Source organism: Thermobia domestica, chromosome 15 (assembly GCF_964235325.1).
Source record: "Thermobia domestica chromosome 15, izTheDome1.hap1.1, whole genome shotgun sequence".
NCBI classification, from domain to species: Eukaryota; Metazoa; Arthropoda; class Insecta; order Zygentoma; family Lepismatidae; genus Thermobia; species Thermobia domestica.
Genome location: NC_137468.1, coordinates 5,343,353 through 5,364,271, shown reverse-complemented (window position 1 = coordinate 5,364,271; position 20,919 = coordinate 5,343,353). Strand labels below are relative to the sequence as shown.

Here is a 20,919-nt window from a genome sequence, read left to right as displayed (position 1 = left end):
TGCTCAGTAACATGTCAGGGATGACATGGAAACGCATACATCTGTGTGTATAGCACGATGGAGCACATACACATCATCTGGATATTCACATGTCCCTCATTGTCGGTACAGGACATTCGAAGAATCGTGTCAAAGTGTGGAGGAAGCCTTTTGAACGATAACTCATCAGATGCTCCGCAACATGTCAAAGAGGATACGGAGACTCATACATGTGTGCAGTAGCACGATAAAGCAGAGACAGATCTAGTGGATACGAAGTTCGTATATGTACGTATTGTGGCATGCCTTGGTGGCCACTAGAGGCGGAAATAATTTTGGAGAAATTGTTGTATTTTCACAAAATTCTTGGAAACTGCCGACACCCATGAATGGGGGTGAACTAAAAAAAGAAAAAAATAGTTCTTTATTTAATGAGATGGACCTTTAAATGATGATGTTTTTTTTTTCTTTTTTAATCATTGTGTGATTTGTTCTCTTGTTTTAAAAAAAGAAAATGGAAAATAATGAATATGTGGTTATTTAAAAGGAATATATTTGAATGCAATTTGTAATTTCGTTCTGAGCGATAAGCGAAGAGAAAGAAAGAACAGTTGGGTATGTATTACGTCAGCACTCAATGGAGTATCCTTGCGCTTCTGTCTTGTGGCTGAAGGTCGTTGCGTGAAGCTTCAGTTGCAAGCCAGAATTAACGCGGATAGTATTGGTGTCAAACTGAGCCTGTTAACGTGACTCGACTGTGAAAGTTCGTGTATATCTGTTGGACTTGGATTTCTGTGACTAAATTTTTGGAGTTGAAAGAGAAAATTAAAAGCTATCTTGGAGTTATTATTACCATCTATAAGAGTGGTTTAAAAGGACAGAACTTTTCTTTGCTGGGGATGTATTGTTTGCCTTCGTTTTTGGCTGTTTGTCCATTCGAAGTACCCATTTGTTGAGTGTTATAATTGAAGCCAGAGAAAGGGAACCTTTGGGAGCAGTATACGGTAAGTGTAATTAAGTCAAACCTGTAGAAAAATCCTTTGTCTTTGTCTAATTTATGTATGTGTGGTCGACTAATTGAAGTCTCAATTTTGGCTGTTGATCGAAGGCCGATTATTTCAGCTTTTTTTCTTTTCGATTGGTTTCCGCAGAAGTTAACGTCCCTCTTTTGTGCATTGATGTTGAATTGCAAGATTTCGATAACGCTACTTGTAGATGATAATAATTAACGAAAAATTAGTTGAATTCGACTCAAATTAATTAAATTAAATGAAGCAAATACGACTTAGAAGCCTTTTTCTCACATTAATTGCTTAACGCGATTAAATTTAAAGATTATTCCTATTTGATTTATTACGAAATTTTCCATAGATTCGCTATTCTAAAGTAAACTTGTGTAACCATTGAAGGCTGACTTTTGGTTGATCAATTGAATAAAATTGTGGAAAAAGGAAACTTAATCTTAATTGGTTATTGTATTTCGAATAGGGTGAGAATAATTAATCGAAAATTTTTTTTGAAAGTGTAAATTTTTAACTTGTTGAGCTCTTTTTGTTAAAAGGAAATTCGAGTTACTTATAAAATTAGAATTTTGCTCGTTAATGAAACTCTGATTTGTTGTTATTGTTGAAATTTCTATTTAAAGTTATTAAAAATAAAATTATAGAATTGTTTATGAGAGTTTATTATTCGAATTTTCAACCATATATTCTGTTCTTTTGCTTCACCTGATAATTTTGAATGAAAGAGGTTCTGTTAACGTTATCGTTAGGTGTGAAAGAAAGGTAAGAAAAATAATTGGTGTTTCTTAGGTATGTTTGACCCCTTTAGAAGCCGCCCGCTGTGTTGGATCTACAATGCTTCCGTTTAATTTGTGCCATTATAGATTGGTTAGCAGTCGTTACATTGCGGATTCGAAATAAGTGTGGTAGCGTTGCAACAAGATTCTGGTTTGCAACTCATTCACTTTAAATTTAGGAAATTGCAACTTAACCACATTAAATTTATTTGTGACTGTATTTTCTAACTGAGATAACTCAGCGGTTCACTATTCTTACCCTTTATAGAAAAAAATTGGTAATCCTAGTTGTCTACGTTGTTTTAATTGAGTCCAGTTTTTGCTTGTCCACGTTGTTACTATCGGATCGTCATTTTGGAAAGAATTTTTATATGAGAGTCAATAATAGGGTTAATTGAGAATTTACGAAATTTGGAAAAAAATTGTATGTCTGTTTAAATTTGACTAAACCAAAAGTCAGCGTTTTTGTAAATGTTTTTATGAAGGATTCAAATCTAGATTTGGTGCCTTGCAATTCTTGATGGGTTGTTACCTCTCGTATTTTTGTAGTAGAACGTAGTGGAGTAGTGGTAGAGTAATTATCATAATTGTTAACGTTTATAAATTTTGTAGACATTTATTAAATTTTGAATTTATTTTTGAATGTATGTTTCAGTGTTAAATTAATAATTATAGTAATCGTATATGGTTGTGTGTTAAATAATTTGGCGCAAAAAATAAATATGTCGGAGCGAGACGGAACAGTGAGAATAGATATGGATGACATAGAAGATTGTGTATATACTTAAGATCAAACGAGATTCATATCTGGAAATAGTTTTGCAGATACAAAATAGTTAGTCAACTAAGTATGTACTAAATAAATAAATTAAAGGTACTCACCAGTCCATACATAACTTTTCAACTGGCGAAGTCAAAAATAATATTGAAATTTCTCTATGCAATTATTCAATATTGTAATGTTCTCCGTGTATAGGGGTAGGTAGAGCTTTGGTAGAACAAATTATAGTTCGGAATCATCTCTCACTACCGGTTTTATCATAAAATCTACTATATACAGTACTCTACAAGTATGGCACAATAATGTAGATTTCTGAAATATAAAAAAGGTATAGAGTCCCTTCGACCAGACGGTCTTGGGAAGGATTCCTCAGTAGCGAATTACGTGAGGAGGTGTAGGATACGCGCTGCTCTATTGTAAGCAGAGAGGGGTTAGGCTCCCGACAAGGGTCCACTGCAAGCAGAAAGAGACGCAAAGTCTTCTACAAGGCTCCACTGCAAGCAGAAAGAGACGCAAAGTCTTCCACAAGGCTCCACTGCAAGCAGAAAGAGATGTAAAGTCTTTCACAAGGCTCCACTGCAAGCAGAAAGAGATGTAAAGTCTTCCACAAGGCTCCACTGCAAGCAGAAAGAGATGTAAAGTCTTCCACAAGGCTCCACTGCAAGCACAGACATAGTCTTTCACAAGGCTCCACTGCAAGCAGAGACATAGTCTTTCACAAGGCTCCACTGCAAGCAGAAAGAGACGTGAAGTCTTTCACAAGGTTCCACTGCAAGCAGAAAGAGACGTGAAGTCTTTCACAAGGCTCCACTGCAAGCAGAAAGAGACGTAAAGTCTTTCACAAGGCTCCACTGCAAGCAGAAAGAGACGTAAAGTCTTTCACAAGGCTCTACTGCAAACAGAAAGAGATGTAAAGTCTTCCACAAGGCTCCACTGCAACCAGAAAGAGACGTAAAGTCTTTCACAAGGCTCCACTGCAACCAGAAAGAGATGTAAAGTCTTCCACAAGGCTCCACTGCAAGCAGAAAGAGACGTAAAGTCTTTCACAAGGCTCTACTGCAAACAGAAAGAGATGTAAAGTCTTCCACAAGGCTCCACTGCAACCAGAAAGAGACGTAAAGTCTTTCACAAGGCTCCACTGCAAGCAGAAAGAGACGTAAAGTCTTTCACAAGGCTCCACTGCAAGCAGAAAGAGACGTTAAGTCTTTCACAATGCTTCACTGTAAGCAGAAAGAGACGTAAAGTTTTTCACAAGGCTCCACTGTAAGCAGAAAGAGAAGTAAAGTCTTTCACAAGGCTCCACTGCAAGCAGAAAGAGACGTAAAGTCTTGTACAAGGCTCCACTACAAGCAGAAAGAGACAAAGTCTTTCACAAGGCTCCACTGCAAGCAGAAAGAGACGTAAAGTCTTTCACAAGGCTCCACTGCAAGCAGAAAGAGACGTAAAGTCTTTCACAAGGCTCCACTGCAAGCCAGGAGGAGAAGAACTGTTAGCTCCACTGCAAACTAAGGCTTTGGATTAGGGTAGGTACTTCCTAAGTTTCACTGCAAGCCAAGAAAGATTTGACCAATCGTATACTGGTGACTGTCCATGGAATCCTCTCCGTTATATAGCGCTCCAGGTGAGGCGGTGGCACTGCTGTTCCCTTGTCGTTATGTGATCCGTGGTGTCGCTGTAGTCTCCGTCGTCTGCTACATGTAATACTCCAACGTGAGGTATAGTACTCCATCGTATGGTGCATGTTGTTGTTGTTTATAAATAGCAGCATGTGTAGAATGTTTGTAAACACAAGTGCATGGTATATTACAATATTTAGAAATTACTTATTGGTGAAAACTGTCTTTATTGTTGATGTAATTCCCATTATGAAAGAACTTACTTTCAAATCAATTATGATGTCGTAAATATTTTTCAAAAACCGATCTAGCTTGTTTATTATATTTTTAAGACTTTGTTTGAGCGGTTTTCGTCACTTATACTGTGACCTTTCTCAAGAGATTAAGTCATTCATATGAAGGTCAAATCGTTTTAGAAAAGCATTGCTCCTTAGACCTACGGGTTCTAAAAAAATTAAAACTAAACAACTGATCTCTTCATAGATTGTAGGAACAAATTCTTGCAGATTCCTTGGTGAAAGACTGAAAATAAGTGACTAAAATTTCAAGAAAGTTCTTGAAGATGAAATAAACAAGGTAAAGCATCTATATTACCCTTGTTTAAAATAGTATAACGTCGTAGGCTATAGGTAAGAATAAAGACAATCTGAAAATCGTTGGAAAGTTTACTAACTAGTGTTTTGACTTCCTAGAAAAAATGTGCAGATTTCATATTATTATTCTTTGATCTCTGGAATATTTTGAAATTAAAATCTTTTCCTTTGAAAAAAAAAAAAAAAAAAAAAAATCGACTTCAACACAACACAAAGTAGAAAAAACGCCAGAAACAAAATAATAATAATAATAATAATATATTATCATTTATATGAGACATTAACTTGTTTGGCTTGGAACAGATCTGAATTTTTTTATAGATAATAATGAATAACTTTCTGCTTTTAAGTGCTTGTCTTTCCCAACTGATCCATATGCTGAGGCAATCATTTTGGAAAAATAGCGAACGAACAGGCACCTTAATTCGATTTTTGCCAATTTCTCAAAAATGGCTGACTTTAGAAAGAAAATGAATTGAACCAATTCGAAGGAGCACAAAATTTTTCGCTTTACTCGATACAGTTTGATTTAGATACGTCGCCTTGAAAATGATTAGGACTAGGAATCGAATTATTAAAAATTTATTTGTTGAAAAAAAATGGAAAATATATATATAAATGCATTGAAAAAGTGTATAAATAATAGGTTAGTACACTATCATTAGGTATATACGAGGCGTGTGCGGAAAGCAAGTACCGTCTAAAACAGTTTTATTCAAGCCAAATTTATTTTTACATGAAAGAACACAACTTAACCTGTTTTCCGACATAGTTTCCACCAATGTTCAAATACTTGTCAGAGCGGGTGATCAACTTGTGCAAACCTTCCTCAAAGAGACATTCCGCAACTGATAACAACCTAACTCCACACCGTTTTTCCCGTAGTCTTCACTTTCAAAGCGCTTATCCGCCCTTCACTGAACTGCTTCACCCATTTTCCAACTATGACATCACGCAATGCATTTTCACCGTAAGTCTCCATAATTTGACGATGAATTTCGGCCGGCCTAACATTCTTTGCATTCAAAAACCGGAGAACACAACGAATCACACAGTCGGTGGGTTCAACTGTTACTTTAAACATTGTAAACGATTACAGAACACAGTAACTCGCGACAATTCAACCGTACTGGCATCAGTGAAGAGGTAATGAACCAGTGCAGGGTTCCAACTGATCTGGAGAGCTCTATTGCCCTGACTTCTCCCTAGCCTCTGGCAGGAAATTTCCTGACTTTCATAACAGGTGTCGGATGACGTTGAGAGAATAAATAACGGTAAATATTTATATATGAGAACATTTATTCTATAGAGACAAACGATAATCAATTGCTCATACGTACATTCCACTTACCACCCATAAAAATCTGAGCAACGTTCCATAATGTTATCATTAATGGTATGCTAAGCTGAAATTGATGTACAATTAATGTTAGAAAAAATTTATTTTATTAAATTTCCCTGATTTCCAGTCCTTTTCCCTGACCACTAGAACTCTGCAGCGAAACCAGCGTGCATGCGCGGAGCGCCGACTTTCAAATGAAATGATGCGTACTTGCCGAACACTGGCTGAATATTTCGTTGAGGGAGGTTTTCACAAGTTGATCACCCGCTCTGACAAGTATTTGAACATTGGCGAAAGCTATGTCGAAAAATAGTTTAAGGTGTGCTCTTTGACATAAAACTAAATTTGGTTTGAACAAAACTGTTTTAGATATTTTTTTTTTCAAAATGGTATTTACTTTCAGGACATGCCTCGTATTTATATATTATTGTAAATAGTAAAATGATAGGAGTAGCTTACAATATACAGGGAACGCGAAATGATCATCACTACTGAAAAAAAAAAAAAATGTAATGGTTCTTAAATTAGCACTGTTAATGCAAAAATTATTACCATATCATATTGTGAAAAAGAATTTACAGCCATTGTGTGTGTCTGAGGAAGTGTGTCCGACTGTAACTCTCGAAATACAGGAGGGAAAATTGATTGAGGAACATTAGTAGGTGAGTAATCCGTTACAATTATACTGTAATAACTTACCGGATCCTTGAAATGCATCCTTTATATCACTCACTTCGTACAAATAAATTTCAGTTCCCCATGTTATAAATTTAACAGGGTGGGCGGTTAACCATTGTACCTCCCATCTTACTCCACTCATGGTGGAAAAGTTAGATCTGAAAAAAGAATAAAAAAACGTTATTTATAGTTAAGTAGTAGAATACCTGTTCTTTGCACGGGAAGAATACGTTTCATTTAGAATATAACGGGCTGAATTTCGATTTAAACTGCACCGGAAGTGTCATTGTTCGTCTCAGTGACCCTGAAAACTATAGATTCGACACGAATATTGGTCATTTTCGATCATTTTAAAAAGTCTCTCCTTCCCCCTAAGTTGCACCGTTAAAGTGAAATGATAAAAATCATTCCAAGGAACGTCATCTATGTTGAAAACTTGTTCGAGATCGCTCTCGTGGTTCAAAAATTAAGTCACAAATGTATATATATATATATATATATATATATATATATATATATATATATATATATATATATATATATCCTCCTCTCCCACCCCTAAGTCGCAAGGTCAAAGTGAAATGATAAATACAATCCCACGCCCGAATTTCATGTATGCGGTAAATTTGATCGAGATCTATCTCATGGTTCAAGAGTTAAGTTTGATTTATTTTTATACATCTCTCCCATCTCCTACGTTGCACCATCAAAATGAAATTATGAAAACAATTCCAGGTCCGAACCTTATCTTTGCGGCAAATTTCATCGAGATCGGTCTCGTGGTTCAAGATCTCTCCCCTCCCCTACGCTGTGCCATCACAGTGAAATGATAAAAACAATCCCAGGCCCGAACTTCATCTTTGCCGCAAATTTGATTGGGATCGGTCTTGTGGTTCAAGAGTTATTAAGTTTTATTTATTATCTCCCCCTCTCCTATGTACTGTCAAAGTGGAACGATAAAATCCATCCCAGGCCCTAACCTCATCTACGGTGAAATTTTGATCGAGATCGGTCGGGTGGTTCAAGAATTATTAAGTCGCAAACATAGTGACTTTCATTTTTATAGTAAGAATAACTCTGAAACTCATACGGGATGGAAGAAAATCGGTATAGTGCCTATACATAAGAAAGATGACGAAATGGACTTCAATAATAACTATCGAGGAATATTGCTAAGATTGAAGTTATACTTTCCCTATCTGTAACCAAGAGCATCGTAAGATATTTAAGTTAATCTCTCTTCTGGGTCATCACCATATTAGCAGAAACAAAAAAAGAGGTAAATCACGTAACACTAAATTCAATCGGGGTAAAGAGACATAATCAATACTCAGGGCTTGAAAAATCCTGGTTGCAAGTACTCACTAGTCAAAAAAAATCTACTAGCCAGACTACTTTGCAGTCACAGTGTTTATATAAATAAACAAAAATCACTTTGCCACAAAATCAACACATCAATACTTTTTTTTTTATTTTGTTTGTTGCTATGCCTTTTCACACCCTCGACACACACAAGCGTTGAGCCAATAAGAGTTAAGCTGTTGCTAAGCGAGAGAGCCTTAGAGAGTGGAATTCCTTCAGCCGATAGCAGCGCTTGGAACGAATAACTAGGTGTCAAGTCCATCTGGTATAACTATAGAATACTTGAATGCCATACTGCCACGTAAGAATGCGTAGTAGAATTACTCTCAGAGTAAAAGAATTTCTACAGTATTATTATTCTAAATCTACATAGACTTTCCTTCGTACCACGTATTCTTCCAGAAGAGGGAAGTTTCATTGCGCACTGGGAAGTGGCGGAGCCGGAGGAAAAGCAGAAATACCTAGTGTACATATTATAGATAGATCTGACAAATTTTGTCTGTAAATGTCTTGAACAGTCTGACTCTATTAGCTGTTCTCCATTTGTTAGGTGGGCCTGGCTGTAACAAACCAATTACCGGTTTGTTTACATTGGATCCGTATTGTTATGTGTACCGGTTGAAGTCGAAGTTGGTTCCCGCATAATATTACTGTGCCCAGTTTTGTTACGTGTAAGTCTACACTAATTTAATGTTAATTTGTTTTCAGTTTCGTTACGTGTAAGTTTACACTAATTTAATGTTAATTTGTTTTGTATTGTTAGTACAAGGAATGGCACCAAAAGAATACACGCACTCAATTTTTGATATGATATACGTATATAAACACATTCGGAAATCTTCTAAATCTAACTCTTACCGGTGACTGCTTCTTTACAGTTTATACAGTATTTTAGAACAATTAGTATAAGTAAGACTAGATACAACTAAAGCTTACCGAATATTTTGATATAGTTTTATTATTAGATTTCATTCGTTTGTGAATTAGCTCGACGGTCACTTGTTACACTATATTACTGCTAACATGGCGATTTCTTTGGTTATTGCCGCAAGAGGGCGTTCGAATCGCTATACGTGGAAATAACAGTGTAAAAGATGGCGGCTCGGCGGTGAAAGGAAGTTCTCCGTTACTATGGCAATTTCTAAATAATTGCCGGGAGAGAATAATCTTTTAATTATTTATTTATTGAATAGAGTTTTCGGTAAGTTAGATATTAAAATAGATATAGAAATTCATGATTTTTACAGTTAGATTCTTGTATCGATATGTATTTATGGTAAAATTATGCGAATTATAATCAAAGATATAATAGTAGAAACCGCGTTTATAGAGGCCTGGCTACGAGTGTAAGATGACGCAGTGGATTAGTAGATTTCAGTGTGGAAAAACGATGGCTTGTTAGCTCCTCCAAAAATTTTAGAAATTCTGTAACTAAAAGTGTAATTCGGCCTGTAACCTAGTCAAAATCATGGTTTAGACTAACCTAAGACGTTATTTGGAAGAAATAGATACGGAGGAGTCTAACAAAAGTCAAAATTTAGTGAAAACCTTTTTCGGCCACAAGCCATCGAATGTCATCTCCGCCATTACTAGACATATGCAGTAATGGAATGGGAGATGTAATTCATCGAAGCTGATTGCTGCGGCGGACCGGAAAGATATTCTACGTTCGTGGAGTGTGTAGCCGGTGTACCGAAGGAGTCATCTCTCGATTTTAAATAAGCAAGTAGATGAAACCTACTTTGCGAGAGGACTATTATTCTGTGAAACCTGCGGATAATCGGGTAACATCTTTTCTTATTTTTCTTATAAACAGTATAGCAGTTCAGCAAATGGCATCTTTAAGAATCAGGATGTGTAACTAAGCTAAAGGGCGTTACGCGTCTCTGAGCTTGTCAATCGTCATTATCCACTTATGCTACAAGCATGTATAATTGAATTATTAAATCTTATGTGTGCCTCTACGTAAATTTGAAAAATATGTATGTTGATATTAGGGTAATATTTTACTTTGTACGTACCTTTCGATGGCAATGTACCTTGAAAATTTTGAATATTTAGATTAGATCGGTTATGTTAAATACATTACTGAATTATGTCTCGAATTATGTCCCGTGATAATGCCTTATTTTGTGAAATATTTGCTGTAGGTTAGGTTAGGTCTAATTTTGCAAATGTGTGATCCATAATATCTATGTAGGTTAGGTTAGATTCGCTTTTACCCGTGTTTCCAAATTTAATACGTGTCTTTTATATATTGCAATGTGATATATGCTATTTTGTTGGGAAATCTTTATCATGAACGCACATACGAATATTCCGTGTCTGAGAAATTTAAGTATTTCTTAATTCATTTCATTCGCTTCAATATTGCTTCATATGTCAGTCGTAAACATTAAGATGAAATTTCTTTGAGAGTGCTCTGGTATATATATTAACGTGTCTTTTAATCGTATTTGTAATACATGCATGTAGGTTAGATAAAATCTCCATTTCTTACGTGTAGAACCGGTAACAATTGTGATGTGAGCGTACTTTCCTATATTTTGTCGTGTGTCCCTTTGATATTAATCTGTAATGTATTTTTGTATCCGTGTTTGCCATATTTTGTCATGTGCATATTCAAGACGTGTAATGTTGATAAAATTGCATTTCAAACGTGTCTATTATTATTATTTTGTCGTGTGCCCTTTTATAGTATCTCGTAATACATTAGTGGTTTAAAATCTTATTTCGTATGTATGATCTCATTTCGTTGCACCATATATTTAGTTTTGTAGGTTAGGAAAAATTGAATGTAACATATCCTCCGATGTTAATATCGTATCTTGATGAGTGCGAGTAATAGATCTGTGCCGATGTGGGAGAACTTTACTCTGGACATACCTCCGGAGTTCATTACTATTTACAAAATACTATTTCGTGCTATGTTTGTTTATTTTCAGTTAGGTAGATATTTACTTTGAACGTGCCATAATTACAGTGCGGAATTAAATGTTCGTGCCTACATTGATATTTGCCTCGTTGGAAACCAATAACGTTGGAATGTTTTTCAACTTGCTATTCTCCAGTAGAGCGTATCCATCCCTCTATAAGTTTAATTAGTTGTAAACAGAGATAATAAGTTAAAAATAATAATAATTCTTTAAAGAGGCGTTTCAGTAATTGGACCCCGTCGAGCATATGTAGATTTTTTTTTCTTTCTTTTCTTTCGTTCTCGCTAGACATTTGTATATATATATATATCATTTTCATTGATAGTAGTGCTTTCATAGTAGATGTTATAACGGTCCGATTTTACGGTATCAAAAAAAATCAAGGTTATATTAGATTTAATGTTCAGGTTGCATTAACTTTAGCAAAAGAAAAGAAAGACACAACGATAAAGCTATTATTTATCATCAGAAGTTTCCAGATTCTTGTTTTGTGGCCAACCAAGAATAAGAGTCAACATTGTCCAGCTTAATTAGTATATATAAAGAAAATAAGCAATTAGAACCTTCTAAGTTCAAGTTTATGAATTGCATTTGAAATCATAAAGTCAAATTCTCAAGACTAATTTATTTGTGCCATTAGTTAACGATTACATAATAACAGATTTAAAAAAAATTGTGTCATTAAACATTTGCCTCCATCATGGTATCTCAAAGATACTTTATCAACATCTTATATGGAAATATGTTATCATAGTGGTTTAACATATTCGTATTATCAAACATGATTCTCAACATTGATACATATAGGAAATTCTTAATACTAAAACAAAATTGGCGATCCATCCTCTCTACTTCTATATTTCTAAATAAACATCTTAATTAAGCGTTCATTCTTTATATTATCCCTGTCGTATATCAAATAAAATACAAACATAGGCCATATCATTACTACTACAACGTCATTCTTTTAACTTAAAGTGAATAAGTAGCATTATTACTTCACATTAGCCTATTCATCATTTTCATAATATATATAACGTGGAAAACACTGCTATCAATGAAGAATGAAATATTTACAAATGTATAGTGAGTGAAAGAAAAAAAAAATTAATCTACTCGACAGGTTCAAATATTGAAACGCCTTTCCAACTATTATCATTTTAACTTATTATTGTTTCTGTTCATAATCAGTTAAGCTTGAAGAGGGATGGATACGCGTAAGGAATCATATTCTAGTTGGGTGAAGCAAGTTGAGACATATTCCAAAGTTATTGGTTTCGATGAGGCAAAATATATATGTTTAATGAACAGGCACATAACTATAATCATGGCACGTTCAAAGTAAACATCAACGTTACACGAAGTGATAGTTTTAGAAATAATGATATTAAATCCGAAAATATGTCCAAATAAAATTTCACCGGATCAGCACAGGCCGATATCAACATCAAAGAAGCTAATTTAAAATATATGTTGCGAAACAACGAGTATATTACTAGATACTATGAAAAGGGCACATCACTAAATAATAAAACACGTTCAAAGCACAATTTTCCCGATTTCACACGTATTGCGCATGTAGAAATGTATTACTAATCAGTATAAAAAAAAAAAAAAACACACGATGAAATATGGAAAGCGCACATACAAAATATATTACGAAATGATATCAAAAGAACACACGATATGGAAGAACACGTTCAAAGTACAATTATCACCGGCAATACACTCACGATATACTTTTCCCTAACCTACACAAATGTATTTTTTTTAAAAACAAAACAGTAGTATATAAATGAAGGCACTCCCAAAGAAATTTCATCATCATTAACATTTATCAATGGCATACGTTACAGAGCATTTAATATTCTAACATAAACCGTCAAGTTATCACGAGTGCGTTCAAAGTGAAGTTCACCCCGAAAAAAAAAAATAAAATATATCACATGGCAAAACGAAAGGCACATATTAGATTTGAAATCACAGGCAAAATTACATTCTCTAACCTAACCAAAATATTATGGGACACATCTTTCAGATTTAACCTACCTACAGACACATATTAAATTCGAAAGCACGGACAAAATTTAATTTCCTAACCTAGCCGACATAAATAACCTACAGCAAATATTTCACGAAACAAAACACTATTATGGGACATAATGTATCAATGTATTTAGACTAAGCCTACCTAACCTAAACATTCAGAAAGAAAAAAAAATAAACTCAAAGTACATTACTATGGAGGAGTGCGTGCAAAGTAAAGTTTATCATGTCAACACACAAAATTTTCAGGTTCACGTATCAAGTACATAAGATTTAATACTTCGATCATACATGCTTATGGCATGCAATTATAAGTACATGAGGGGACTATGACAATGAGCTTGAAAGACGCGTAACGTTTTCTATTTAACTACGCATGGTGATCTTGAAGCACTTCATAACTGAACAAGAAAACAAAGAAAAGATGTTACCAGTTAGGAAAGTTCCACAGATTATGCGAGTCCAATCCTTCCCACTTCTTACACTCCAAAATTGATTCCACTGGATCACCAGTTCGGTACCCTACAAACGCAGGAGACCGTCCGTGTGGCCCATTGTCTTCAACTTCGAAAAATTACATCCCCCTTGCCATTACTATACTTCACCAGTAATGGCGGAGATGGTATTTGGCGGCCTTGGGCCTAACGGTGTTCAAATTAATTTTGAAGTCAGGCTCCTCAATTTTTCTTTTCCTTTTTTTCTACTTATTCAGGTTGACCAAAGATTAAAATTTTAGACAAGGTTTACTTCCAGAAGTGTTTTAGCTATCAAATTTTCCCAAATTTAGAGGAGCCTAACTCAGACCGCCTTCTGTATTCTTTAACTCATGGTGGTGAACTACGTCATCTTAGTCGCGTCACCGGACCTTAATAAGCGCGATTTTAATATCACATATTCAACTACGAACTAAAATAAATTTATATGTCTTCTGTTACTATACAAAACTCTATTCAAATAAGCAGCCGTTCTATCTATTAAATGACATTTCATAGTTACCGGAAATAACCACATAACATAAATTTTCAAACTCACCTAGCCACGTCTTGAAAACATTTCCCGTTGCTGTGACGACCGCTGCTCTCACTGTTCAAGCAGGTCGCCATTTGCAAAGTAAAATGCCCGCATAGCGATTCAAACGCCCTCTTGTAGTGATAGCCAGAATGAGTAACAAATAAACATCAGAATGAGTAACAAATGAACATCAGGGCGCATAACAAATGAAACACGAGTAGTATCACGTGAATAATTGACAGACATACGTATATGAGGTAAGGTAAAATATAAAATAAATTTGTACTATATTAAACTAGGAATGGAATTATTACAACAACGCGAAACAGTTGTAGAAAGAAACAGTTCGAAGTTTTAGTGGTAAATTATTGTTGTTTTTGCGTATCTCATATAAAACTGATCACTTTTCGTGTCATTTATTTCATCTGCAACAAACCAATTAACGTCAAAACGAATCTTCGGAAACACTAGGGTGCAGTATTACAATACACGAACCAACTTTAACGCTGCCTGAACAACCGGTAAACATTGCAATACGGGTAAACATTACAATCCGGGAGCCAATTCAAATAGAATGTAAACAACCGTTAATCGGTCTGTTACATTTTTCCCGGCGGCTTTAAGAAAAAAAAAATTTTTTTTTAACTACTTAAAACATCAACATTATATTTTTCTCTTTTTTTTTATTTTTTTATTTTATTTTTTTTTTCAATTTTTTTTTTTTTTTATATGACTACTTAAAGTCTTTTAACAACTCTTCTCTCTTCTCTGGAGAGCAATTGAACAATTTTACATTCGATAGATTTTGAGTTGGCACTTCTCTCCCCTCCAAATCTTTTAAATAAACTGAGTTGTGATGCACTAGAGTCACAACAAAAGGCCCCGTAAATACAGGCATGTACTTGTGTGTAACCTTCTTAAATGCATCCGAGTGAAAATGGGTCTTAACCATAACCAAATCCATTTCCTAAATGTCAATCACATCAGTTTTGGCAGTTCTTAAAGGTAAGTAACGCAGAAACCTTGAATAGACGTCAACAATTGAAAGGGTGTAGTATAATCCATAGCTATATTACAATTTTCCACGAGATAGATGCATAATTTGATATGTGGCTTATCTGCCTCAATATATATAGATCCTCACAAGCAATAATTCTATTGGAGAACTTCGTTCGGGCACACGATTCACAATTCTTGATGAACTTTTGGAACGTACGTTTTTGTCCTTTCCAGGAAAACAATTCTTGAACTAATTTCAAACATTTATTAACACCAAAATGCCCCGTTTCATGAACCTTCCTAATCGTTCTCTCAATCAATAACTCTGGGATTACTAGCAGCCAACGCTTTGTTTTTGAATTTTGAATATAAACCAAATTGTTCACTAGCCGAATTCGAGAATCGGTACTGTCTGACATTTTCGCCTTTAATTCGTTACAGTACCTATCACCCTCTTGCATTTGCATTAACTCATTTACAGTGAACCACGTACTCTCATCATAACAAACAAAATTAACAAAATTAACAGAATTAACATGGTATTCTTCAGGTTCGGCAGGGAGTTCCGGAGTATTGCGACTCAATATGTCGGCTATTTTATTGTCCACTCCCTTAATGTGCTCGAACCGAAGATCGAACCTCTGTAACTTCAGCAAAAATTTTGTGGTTCGGGGATCTAGGTTCTGTAATGTAAAAGCGTATGTCACTGCGCTGTTGTCGCAATGAACCGTGACTTTTCTACCCAAAATATAGTATGAGAAATGTTCACATAGAAACAATACTGCCAGCAATTCCAATTGGAAGATCGAATAGGAAACTTCATATAACTTTAATTTTCTGCTTGTATAGCCGATAACGAGAAGTTCTCCAGTATCATCATATTGAGCCAGATAGCCAGCCAAATTCTCCAATGATGCATCTGAAAATAAATGGAACGGTTGATCGAAATTAGGTTGGCTGAGCGCTGGAGGCTCACTCAACAATTCTCTCAATTGCTGGAATCTACTCAGCAATTCCTCAGTTAGACAATATTTTCTGTCTTTCTTTAACAAATCGAAAAATGGCGCTGTTAAGGCCGCAAACTGAGGAATGAATTTCCTTCGCCAAGAAAGAATGCCTAAGAAAGGACTGACGTTTATTCTTAATTTTTAGTGCAAAATTTCCCAAAGGTTAAAAATTTTCAAAGTGACTTCCAAATAATAATATGTTCGTCCAAGGTAGAACTAAAGCACATCACAAATCATAAAAAGAAGTAAACCTATCAATAGTTCAGCCTTCATTCCTAACTACAAATACTGGTATACTAGAGGAAGACTATCTTTTTTTTTTTTTTTTTTTTTTTTTTTTTTTTTTTCGAAACCGCATTTCAAATATATATATATTGGGCACAGGTCAATCTTATCTGAACGAAAAGAAATTTAGAAAGTTTGCCAAATATTATTATTTTTTTTAAAAAAAAAGTTCAGCTCGACTCCTGTGTTCAAGATACATTTTACTTATATTTCGATTCGCTGTATTTCCTCCTTCTTCCTTGAGAACAAAATACGTCAATAAATTTCCAAGGAAGACAGTACAACTCACTTCATCTCGAACCGAATTCATGTTACATTCAAAATATTGTTTTGAGGAGAGAAGTTTCAGTTGAGCAATTATCGCTTTCCTTTAATGATAACTGCTCAATCTGTTTTCACGAATTAAGACCGAAATGGCTAACAAAATGGGAAACTTCATTGTTATTATTGTTAATATTATCAACCAATTCTGCTGCGATCAACGAATGCGGCGATACAACGGAGTGGTACATTTGAAGAAGACAAAGGAATGATCATTGGACCCGAACGGAATTAACTAACAGGTAGGTTTATACTGTTAAACTATACATTTCCGGTACCGCATACTATACTGGTACGTAAGCAACTTCTGAATATTCTGAATTAGTCCTAACAATCCCTTTTAAACAGAAATTATTCCGCGGGTTTAGCCAAACCGGAAGATTTATTTATTTATTTATTTATTTAAGCTGAAATTATTATGCTCACTAATCAAAGGAACTTGACTCAACTTGCCACTCCTTTACAAAATTTCAGTTCTTATGTTAACTAAGTCCACTAAAAGAGAAGTTTCTAAATTGAATTTCTAAAATCCCCATTTTGTTAATGCATGTCTATTTATAATATTTTACCTCCTACGTTATTTATAAAACATCATAAACATAACTTAAACCAATAGAAATACAACAAAGAAGAAAACAAAATTCAGGGTTACAATTTCAATTGCAGGAGGCGCTAATACAGGCGGTGAGACTTTTGCCTGTCCTATCCTATGGAGTGCTTCTAGCCACTTCCAACAATATTTTCCAGTTATCATATGTCTCCGCCCCTGACTAGAACAATTTCCAACTAACCATCTAAACAGTTTCAGTCTACTTATATTAACATTGATGAACAATATCAAGTCAAGTTTTCCTATCTCCTTTCTCCCTTTTTGAGATCTACTCATTCCGATTAGCTTATGTCTTCGTCCCTGGCTAGAACAATTTCCTACTAACCACTTAAACAGTTTCGATCCGTTTACATTAATATCCATAAACAATATCGAATTAGTTTTTCCTATCTCTTTTCTCCTCTTTTGAGATCTACCTGCTCTTTTGTCATCAATATCAAGGAAATCATAAACGTCATCACCACTCATTATGTAAATCTTTATCGTATCAACTATACTAGACTTCGCTACCCTATCATATGGATTCTTTTCATAACCTGTATACATCCAAGAGCTATGCTTTACGTTATCATGCATTGTCTGGGGTTCACATAACAAGTATTTATTGACACATATACAATATCTACTACTAAACACTAAATCTAAACCTACATCTACATCTACTTCATCATTAGAACAATCATCAGTCTCATCATTTAAATTATCATTACTAATATTTGAATGAGACCTAAGTTCAGGCGCTTCTAACGCAGCCGTATCATTTTGCACATTATTATCTATCTTATCTAAGACATCACAAGAATTATTATTTGCTAATTGTAAATCTGTGCCCTCAACATTATCAGTTTCACATAACCCCACAGCTCTGATTTCTAGTTTGTGATTAGCGATTATAGTTTCAACTTCTTTTCCAGAAGTCAATGTTGATGACGTTATAGATGACCCTTTAGATGCTACATTATTTTCCAGTTCTTGTTTAACAGTGGATAAATCCGACTGTACACTGGAGAGAGACTCTTTAATTGTACCAATGTCTACCTTCAAGTCCTTATTATTAGCATCTATTTTATTATTTAGCTTGTTTATATCAGATTTTAAATCATTGTTACCAGCATCCATTTTACCGCTCATGACAGACATTTCTGTTCGCAAGTCTGTAATGATATCAATCAACGTTTTGAGCAATGGTTCTCCATCACTTTCAGTTTCAGGTTCCTCAACGGGTTTTTCAATTGCTGTAGCTAACATCTTATCCAACTTACAGTCGAAACAAACCCAATTATTATTCATGGTACGTAAAATTTCCTGTTCTTTCTCAGGAATATTGAGGCACCGGATAGGGAACCATAGGTTACAAGTTTCACAGCGTATAGACACACTGTCACTAGAATCGTACTTATTGTCACAACATTTAAAATGTTCGGTAGAACCATCTACACTAAGACTTTCGTCACTCATTTTGCATTAATCGAGTCACGCGTCTAATAGCTCACTATCATCAATCCACTCATTACTTCACATACTTATCTCAGTTTGGCACACAAAACAATAATTATAAAAATATTAATACATATCCTAACACAAATTATCAACTAAACAAATATCCTGGCTGGGTCGCCAATTTATAACGGTCCGATTTTACGGTATCAAAAAAAATCAAGGTTATATTAGATTTAATGTTCAGGTTGCATTAACTTTAGCAAAAGAAAAGAAAGACACAACGATAAAGCTATTATTTATCATCAGAAGTTTCCAGATTCTTGTTTTGTGGCCAACCAAGAATAAGAGTCAACATTGTCCAGCTTAATTAGTATATATAAAGAAAATAAGCAATTAGAACCTTCTAAGTTCAAGTTTATGAATTGCATTTGAAATCATAAAGTCAAATTCTCAAGACTAATTTATTTGTGCCATTAGTTAACGATTACATAATAACAGATTTAAAAAAAATTGTGTCATTAAACATTTGCCTCCATCATGGTATCTCAAAGATACTTTATCAACATCTTATATGGAAATATGTTATCATAGTGGTTTAACATATTCGTATTATCAAACATGATTCTCAACATTGATACATATAGGAAATTCTTAATACTAAAACAAAATTGGCGATCCATCCTCTCTACTTCTATATTTCTAAATAAACATCTTAATTAAGCGTTCATTCTTTATATTATCCCTGTCGTATATCAAATAAAATACAAACATAGGCCATATCATTACTACTACAACGTCATTCTTTTAACTTAAAGTGAATAAGTAGCATTATTACTTCACATTAGCCTATTCATCATTTTCATAATATATATAACGTGGAAAACACTGCTATCAATGAAGAATGAAATATTTACAAATGTATAGTGAGTGAAAGAAAAAAAAAAAATTAATCTACTCGACAGGTTCAAATATTGAAACGCCTTTCCAACTATTATCATTTTAACTTATTATTGTTTCTGTTCATAATCAGTTAAGCTTGAAGAGGGATGGATACGCGTAAGGAATCATATTCTAGTTGGGTGAAGCAAGTTGAGACATATTCCAAAGTTATTGGTTTCGATGAGGCAAAATATATATGTTTAATGAACAGGCACATAACTATAATCATGGCACGTTCAAAGTAAACATCAACGTTACACGAAGTGATAGTTTTAGAAATAATGATATTAAATCCGAAAATATGTCCAAATAAAATTTCACCGGATCAGCACAGGCCGATATCAACATCAAAGAAGCTAATTTAAAATATATGTTGCGAAACAACGAGTATATTACTAGATACTATGAAAAGGGCACATCACTAAATAATAAAACACGTTCAAAGCACAATTTTCCCGATTTCACACGTATTGCGCATGTAGAAATGTATTACTAATCAGTATAAAAAAAAAAAACACACGATGAAATATGGAAAGCGCACATACAAAATATATTACGAAATGATATCAAAAGAACACACGATATGGAAGAACACGTTCAAAGTACAATTATCACCGGCAATACACTCACGATATACTTTTCCCTAACCTACACAAATGTATTTTTTTTAAAAACAAAACAGTAGTATATAAATGAAGGCACTCCCAAAGAAATTTCATCATCATTAACATTTATCAATGGCATACGTTACAGAGCATTTAATATTCTAACATAAACCGTCAAGTTATCACGAGTGCGTTCAAAGTGAAGTTCACCCCGAAAAAAAAAAATAAAATATATCACATGGCAAAACGAAAGGCACATATTAGATTTGAAATCACAGGCAAAATTACATTCTCTAACCTAACCAAAATATTATGGGACACATCTTTCAGATTTAACCTACCTACAGACACATATTAAATTCGAAAGCACGGACAAAATTTAATTTCCTAACCTAGCCGACATAAATAACCTACAGCAAATATTTCACGAAACAAAACACTATTATGGGACATAATGTATCAATGTATTTAGACTAAGCCTACCTAACCTAAACATTCAGAAAGAAAAAAAAATAAACTCAAAGTACATTACTATGGAGGAGTGCGTGCAAAGTAAAGTTTATCATGTCAA

The 20,919-nt window shown here is 34.4% G+C and overlaps 1 protein-coding gene across 2 annotated transcripts in view; it reads right to left on the bottom strand.

The window, feature by feature from the left end:
• The window catches only part of mio (GATOR complex protein mio), a 61,639-nt gene that overhangs the window by 36,442 nt on the left and 4,278 nt on the right, over positions 1 to 20,919 (bottom strand). For both annotated transcript variants that reach the window (XM_081741260.1, XM_081741261.1), the window contains exon 2: positions 6,809 to 6,945. In XM_081741260.1, the coding sequence (XP_081597386.1) occupies positions 6,809 to 6,929 (121 nt within the window). In that variant the 5' untranslated portion in view covers positions 6,930 to 6,945. The remainder of the gene's footprint in view (positions 1 to 6,808; positions 6,946 to 20,919) is intronic.